The sequence below is a fragment of the Mandrillus leucophaeus genome, unplaced genomic scaffold, assembly GCF_000951045.1.
Source record: "Mandrillus leucophaeus isolate KB7577 unplaced genomic scaffold, Mleu.le_1.0 Scaffold304, whole genome shotgun sequence".
Lineage (NCBI taxonomy): Eukaryota > Metazoa > Chordata > Mammalia > Primates > Cercopithecidae > Mandrillus > Mandrillus leucophaeus.
Window position 1 is genome coordinate 2434932 of NW_012103188.1, and position 7784 is coordinate 2442715.

The following is a 7784-nucleotide window of genomic DNA, read 5'->3' on the forward strand; positions in this document are numbered from 1 at the left end:
ATGTGTTGTTCCCCTCCCTGTCCCCATGTGTTCTCATTGTTCAGCTTCTACTTATAAGTGAAAACATGTGGTGTTTGGTTTTCTGTTCCTGCGTTAGTTTGCTGAGGATCATGCCTTCGAGCTCCATTCATGTACTTGCAAAAGGCATGATCTCATTCCTTTTTATGATTGCATAGTATTCCATGGTGTATATGTACCATATTTTCTGTATCCAGTCTACCATTAATGTGTAACCCTCATTTCTGAGTGGATCACTCAGTGTAGAGCAATGCATGAAAAAAAAAAAAAAGACAGATTTGACTAGGACATTGAAGACTTGGCCCAGGGAGAGACAGAAAAATGCTTGATTCATCTATCATGTAATTATTTACGTTCCCTTCCGCCAGTGTAGTGGCAGGTGATTTAGTCCACACAGTCAAAATCTTCCTTGAACATATATGAAATGCCCTTCTCTATATTTCTCCCATGAATAAGGAGCACCTTCTTCAAGTCGTCAGTGACCACTGATGTTTCGACTTCTTTGTTCATCCCTCTTCTCTTATTCTATAGATACTCACTTAGCTACTTTATATATTAACATGGTTTTAGCCTATATTCTACTCCTGAATTCTAGACTCATGCATCCAACTGATTATTAACCATTTGCAGGTATCCTAACACCTTAAATTTAATGCATTTCTACTGAATTAATTATATTTGTTATAACCTCAGCCAATTAATTGGCTACTTGCCTCTTAGACTGTGTTTAGTCTTTTACTTATTGATATGTTTTGTACCATAATTGCATGTCTGAAGTAATATTCCCTTCTTTGAAAGCCCCCTGTTTATAACCTAGGATTACCTTGGCAAGTCTCTGACCCCAGTCCTTGGAGACCAAGAGGAATCACCTGACTCTTGATTGGTCACCTACTTCTAGCCTCTTCACTTCCCATTGCTAGTCTGGTATCTTTAGTTATCACACACAAGTTCATCAAGGACTTATAGCATATTGAGTCAAAAAGCAGCAAATAGGTGTATCAGTAAGGGAGAGAGCCCAAGGAGAAGGAAACAGAACAACAAGAGGTTTCAGTAATGAAGTGGCTAAAATCTCAGAAAAGAAGTAAAAAATCAGATTAATGTCTGTGGAAAACAAGTGAGCAAGAATAGGGAGCTATTTCCATGATCAAAAGAACTTTTCACTAGCTGTATGTTTGATATGAAATTTGGAAACTTTCTGAGGTTCTGGCATCTTTATCAGAGAAGTTTAATTAGTTCATGTCCCTTTAGTCAGTCCTGTGGTCAGTGAGTAGTTCCGAAGTGTGGCATCCTAGCGGAGGGTTTCCAGATTTCACATCTAAACCTTTTCCAATTTATTCAGCAGATATTTATTGCACACCTAATAGATAACACCGTAATCTTTGATATAACAGATTACCTCATGGAATAAAAATGGGAAGGAGCATAAGAAGGTATGTATATGCCTTCTTTGCTCCAAATTATTATGTTATCAGCCAGTCCACAATGCCCAATGCAATGTTAACCTGGCACAACATGCAGTAGACTATTTGACTGATTACTCTGCATTTGAATTGTTGGCGTTTTCCATGTTTTAGTGTTTTCCTCTTCTAACGACGTCTTTCCATTAGTAGCTTGATAACTGAATGGCGGAAACCTTTTCTTAACAAAAATCATTTTTTTTTCCTTTGGAGTTTGGTTGTTATTAAAACAGTAAAATAATTAAAAGTAATTTAAATAGCTAATTAGATAATCTTATAGAGTAGTTTCCAGCAATACATTCCCATTAACAAATTCCCTTAAAGCACGCATCGTTTATGGAGTGCAGTTTGTCACTGGGTTACTGATGATATAAATGCAATTATACACTCAGTGGAAGAAAGCATACACAAATAAACTCTGGTTCTCCATAAAAATTGCTATATCCATAACTGTTGAATCATTCTTACAAGTCCAAAAGATACATGGAAAATTCGGGCCTCGACATTTTAATTGACTTTGCAACTGTCTAGTGTCTGGTACTAAATCATATTTTTGACAGTGAAGATCCAAATTAAAGTTATGCCATTGTTTTGACAAAACTGACCCATGAGTTTATAAACCAAATTCTCCACTTAGTGAAACAAATGATTTTTGCTAATTTGTTTTATTGTTACATTAACCTTTTTTTTGTTGTTTATAAAAAAAACAACTTAATTGACTAGTTTAGTCAACATACTGTAGCTAGATGATGAATTCAATATTTGGAAGCAGTTTCAATGTGATTTTTTATAAAATGGTTTTAAAAGTTAAGAAACAATTTGTCTCTTAATAAATGTGTAAAAATTTACTCTAAAACATTCTGAGAATTCTGATATTAAGGACTTTTGTGAAAACAAAAACAAAAACACCTCTATGTTCCATTTAAATTCACCAAAGTCCTTTTTTTAATTAAATGATTCTATTATATAAGACTTTAAATACACTATTGAAAATGTCTATATCCATGAAAGTAGAATCTCAGTATTGAAAAGGACTTCAGATTTAAATAAGCATCCAATTTCTGAGTGACAAACAAAGAATTTTATTTTACGGACAATAGAAATGCACGTATCAGAAATTTAGTGTCTATTGTGAGAGTACCTTGCCAAGTGTTGACGCAACAACAAACTTTAAAAATAACATTACAACCAACGTTTAATTGTGCTAACTCTCTTCAGTCAATGCTGTGGATATACTAGATTCTTCTATGGGTGTGTATGTGTGTGCACACGAGAGAGAAAGAGAGAGAGAGAGAGAGAAATAAAATGCTGAACACCAACCAGAATGGAATTAACTGTGCAGTGCAGCTTAAAGAACTTCAAGTGACCTGTTAACCTGTTAAGAAGTTTTGCCTAGGGTCTATGGTACAATCATGCTTTTTCAAAAATATCATACAAATGAGATGAAAACCCGTATCACTCTCAACTTTTAAATTACGGGTATATTTCACAAACCAAATCAATATTTTCTCTAAACTTTAAGTGAAAATATTTATAGTTATATGTTTTTCTTTGCCCCTCCATTTTTCACCTCCCTGCCTCTCTCCTCCCTTCTTTTCACATTTCATGCTTCGTAAAAAAACCACAAGAAGACAAGCACATATTTATTTAAATACATGTCTTTTGTGCATGTGCATATTGGTGATTTAATAAACTATAAATGCACACTTAAGCTCTCACATGTTTCTCTATAACTGATTCTCTTAATGTTGAAATCAACTTATTTGACAGTTAGTAAACACTTCATTTAAAATTTTAATTACATACTTGTAAAAGAAGATTTGTTGAGTTATCATTACTTAACATTTGACTCTTTCCCAATAATACAGTGATTATGTTCACAATCTTGGAGAGGGAAACTGTTAAACTTGACAGGAAAAGGCAGACATTTTTCTGTATAAAACTTAAATATAGATGTCCAGCAAACATCTAAAATTAAACATCAAGCTAGAAAAAGTGTATTTCTCATAAATGTAAAGGACAAATGTTTATTTTTCTTTTACAAAAAAACTTTTATAACAGCAAACTTTACATAAATGTAAGCAACCATTCACGAATAAAAGCAATATGAAAGGTCAATAAACATATGAAAATATATTCCACAGTACAAGTAAAGTAGTACAAGTTAAAGATATTATACCATTCTTTATCAAATTGACAAAACTTAAAGGAATTGATAATATTTAGTTTTGAAAAAGAAAGTATTGTTGGTAGAAAGTATACATTTTCAAGTTTATTTGAACTCTATTGATATTTGCCAAATTTGAAATGTATTGCCCTCTTGATCCATCGATCTCATTTTTTAGAAATATACCATAAAATGTATTTGGATAATTAGGTTTTCTCAAATATATTACTACCAAGGTGCACAGATAGGTTTAGGCTTCCTTGCAGTATTATGACACAAAAACACCAAGACTTTTCCAAGTGTCCATTAACATAGGACCAATTAAATAATTTATATTTTTATGAGATGTAGCCATTAAAAACGAAGGAAACAATATCCAGATATGGAAAGATTTCCATCATATATCATTATATTTATAAATAAAATAATACAAAATATCAAACAATGTGTATAGTGTGATACTACCTGAGTAAAATTACCAGAGTAAAATGAAACGAGGAGTGGGAGAACACACACATGTCTTTTTCTGTGAAGAAAATTATAATTTGGAGGTCTCCACATGGGTAACTAGTTACCTGTTGACTTTGGGGGAAGAGTATGGGGAGGAGCTAAAGGAAAATATAACTTTTCCTCCAAACGAATCTCCATTTTCTTAAATAAATAGCATGCATTAGTTCTACAGTGAAATCATGAAGTATTGCCTCAAACAATGGAAGTATGTTGTAAAATTGAAATAGATTAAGTATATTTAAAGTCAACAATAGTGCAATTTTTCAATGATGATTTTGTTATTAAAAAGAGAAGAAAGGAACACTTGCAAGGTTTATCTGAATATCTGACTGTATAAACTGGATGATATCTCTATCTAGTTTTAATCTGACACACCAGGCCAAGAGTTTAATACAAAATCGACCATACCTTTTTCCATTTAAAAGAAAAACAAATGTGATAAAGATTTTAAGAACTGTTTTTGTTAAAATAGAATAAAAATAGTTATAAAGTTACTGAATAGAAAAATATTCTAGTTTAATTAAAATTATGAATCTTAACTGCTTTGTATCTTGGTATTGATTTACCCCAAACACTGGAAAAGCAAACACATGTAATCTTCCTTTGTATGTGGTAAGAATGGCATCTCTTTTCTTCTTCCTCCTTTTGGCAGCTTTCAGCCGTGCCCCAATTCCGATGGCTGTGGTCCGCAGAGAGCTATCCTGTGAGAGCTATCCTATAGAGCTCCGCTGTCCAGGAACAGACGTCATCATGATAGAAAGTGCGAACTATGGCAGGACTGATGACAAAATTTGTGACTCTGACCCTGCTCAGATGGAGAATATCCGATGTTATCTGCCAGATGCCTATAAGATTATGTCTCAAAGGTATGATACTTCTAATATTCTTTTCTTTGTGCATAATATAAACCTTCAACATGCATCTGTGTTACATATTGAACATAAGAACATAAACAGTGTTATGTATTTTAGGGTATTTTGAAATAGTTTTCCATATCTGACTATCCCCTATATCACCAAAATGCTAATTGCAAACAGCATTTGGAAAGTATTACAATTTACTGGATTATCTATTACATTTCACGGTCTGCAAGACATTGCATGCTGTTATTTTGATAGTGTTCTCTAGAACTGAGTTCATTACATGAGAGAATAAATATATTTTTCACAATTTGCAGAAATAGGATTTTCTCCAAATATGGCAGAAAAATTATTTTATTGCTAACAATAACTTTCTAACAATGTAGGGAAAAAAAGAAGTAAAATTAATAGGTAATTTTATAATCATTAATCAAAATATAGTAAGAGTATTGATTAAGGATTAGTTAGCCATGGAAAATAATTTTAAAAGTATTCTTTTGCTATTCAGCATATGAAATTAATTTAAATATTTGAGCAATCTAAATATGGCCATATTAACATAACATAAATATAAATATATAATATCAGTGGGTAAGAAAAATATTTTTGATTCTAAAAAGACTGGTCAATAGGAATGCATATTATATAAGGCTTAAATTATATTAAAATTTCTTGATAAGTTAGCTATATATTATATATCTCTTAGATATTTCTTCACTATTACCATGCTTTCTTGGAAATCAGGGATAAAGTCATTCATTTACTATAAGTCTACAGCTATTCAGTTATTTCTTTTCCTTCTCTTATTTAATGACTTTTTAAAATATAGGGAAAACTATATTTTAGATAAAACTAAACAAATTGAAGTCTAAAGACAAAAACAGTGGATTTCAAGGTTTCTCTCTCTTGTACTTAAGAAAGCCTTCGTTATTTTTCACCTTTTGTCTTCTTCATATTCAAAATTCTGGCAAGTATTTTTGTGTGTAATTAATACATTCATAGTCGATATCTTATTTTTATAAATTACTGTTGTATAAACTATTAATACAAGTTATAATATGTCAAGTTTTTGATGATCAAGGCATCTGAAGTGTACTTGAAGGATAATGAAATCTGGGCAAATCTGAGGGCTTTTAGTTGTCTGTTACTAAAATGACGGCTCATGCTAAGGTGAGCATTAATAAGAAATAAGATATTAAAATGAGAGATTTCATTTGATAAAAGTTTGGTTGCATCTTGTTGTTCTTGTGTGCCTCTATCATTGTTACATGTTTGATATACGTATCTCCAACTATATTAAATGCTATGCCTGAAAGACTTCTAATTATTTCATTGTCTGTAGGTATTTTAATGGCATTTCAGGAGTGATTTTCTATGAGTACTATTCAGTGGGCACTAGGACTAAATTGTTATGTTTATTTGTTTTAGTTAATCAAACATAAGATTCTGTAGAATTCATTTGGAATGTGAGTTGAGAAGGAAATTCTGCCTTTCTCTGATTCATTTGTCACTTAAAATGTAATAGAAGCATTAGCTCTTTCATCTCTGTATGATTTTCACTGAAATTGTTTTAATCCTTTCATTGATATCATTAACGGCTCCAAAAATAAGCCTTTAATCTTATAATTATTTCAGAAAAGTAGTTATAACGGATCCTTTAGAGCCATTGAACTATATGGGATGCGTACACTAAGTGACAAATCTGTAGAGTAAAAATACTTTAAGCACCGTTAGTAAATCATTTGTGTAAGCCCTCCTGGTGGTTTCACAAATATGAGTTGTCAGTTAGCTGAAATAACTGTGGTTAATTCTCCATGGAAGCAAGTTTCTCACTTGCCTTTTAACTGTTAAATGTACTACATTTAGACTTGTCCAAAGTAAACGTTTTTGACTCTCTGAGGAAAGAAATCAGGTTCTATTTTGTAAGCTCCCAAGAGACGCGATGGTCATGGTCATTTAAGCTGCTTTATAATGAACTTAGTTACACTATTATGCCAACCACAGCATGTTAAATAGTGCTAATAATTACTACGTATGATATGGACATCATACTAATGGTATAAACAGTTTAAATAGATTAAAGCATTTAAACTGAAATCATAATAAAAAACATGTTTTTTTAAAAGGTATCTTAATTCTTTTCTTTTGCTTAAACTTCTAGAAAGAGACTGTATCAGAGCCTAAACATTTCTAAGCGTGTCTTATGAAGGATTATTACTCAGTATAAACAGCATTATTATCACTGTATTCGTGTATAACCTTGTTTAAAAAGCCCATAACTTGCTTCAGCTTGATGCAGTAGAGAGATGCCCCAGGCAAGGAGCAACATGAAATGTCATTGAGGCAGATGTTTGAATACACATTGAACAAAGGCATAAATTAAACTGCATACTGACGTGTAAATTAAAGCTAGGTGTGAAAAATTTGGAAGTTGAATTGAAAGGCTGTAACTCTTGATTTCCATATTTTTCTTCAGTGGAGCTATGTAATCTGATATATGCTCTAGAGAAGCCACTTTCTTCATTGCTTTCCAGATTTCATGTTCTCCAATCACGTGTGCTCTCATGCCATTCTGTCCACCACCTACCAATAGTCCATGCTTTACCTCTGTTTCATTATCTTACCAGATAACTTGTTAAAATATCACAACAGATTTATTTGTCCTTCTCAGGAACTTATACTTTTACTCAATTATTATCATCTACATCCCTCTTTAATCTCATCTAAACATTAACAAACCTATATTATCATACAGCTGCCTTGTCTAAAGCA

General features: G+C 32.1%; 1 protein-coding gene across 1 annotated transcript in view; it reads left to right on the forward strand.

The window, feature by feature from the left end:
* LOC105544651 (latrophilin-3-like) overlaps positions 1–5018 on the forward strand; it is a gene marked incomplete at its 3' end in the record, with an annotated part of 429398 nt that extends 424380 nt beyond the window's left edge. The window contains exon 5 of the mRNA XM_011987212.1: positions 4805–5018. Coding sequence (XP_011842602.1) covers positions 4805–5018 — 214 coding nt within the window. The remainder of the gene's footprint in view (positions 1–4804) is intronic.
* Positions 5019–7784: the final 2766 nt, after the last annotated feature.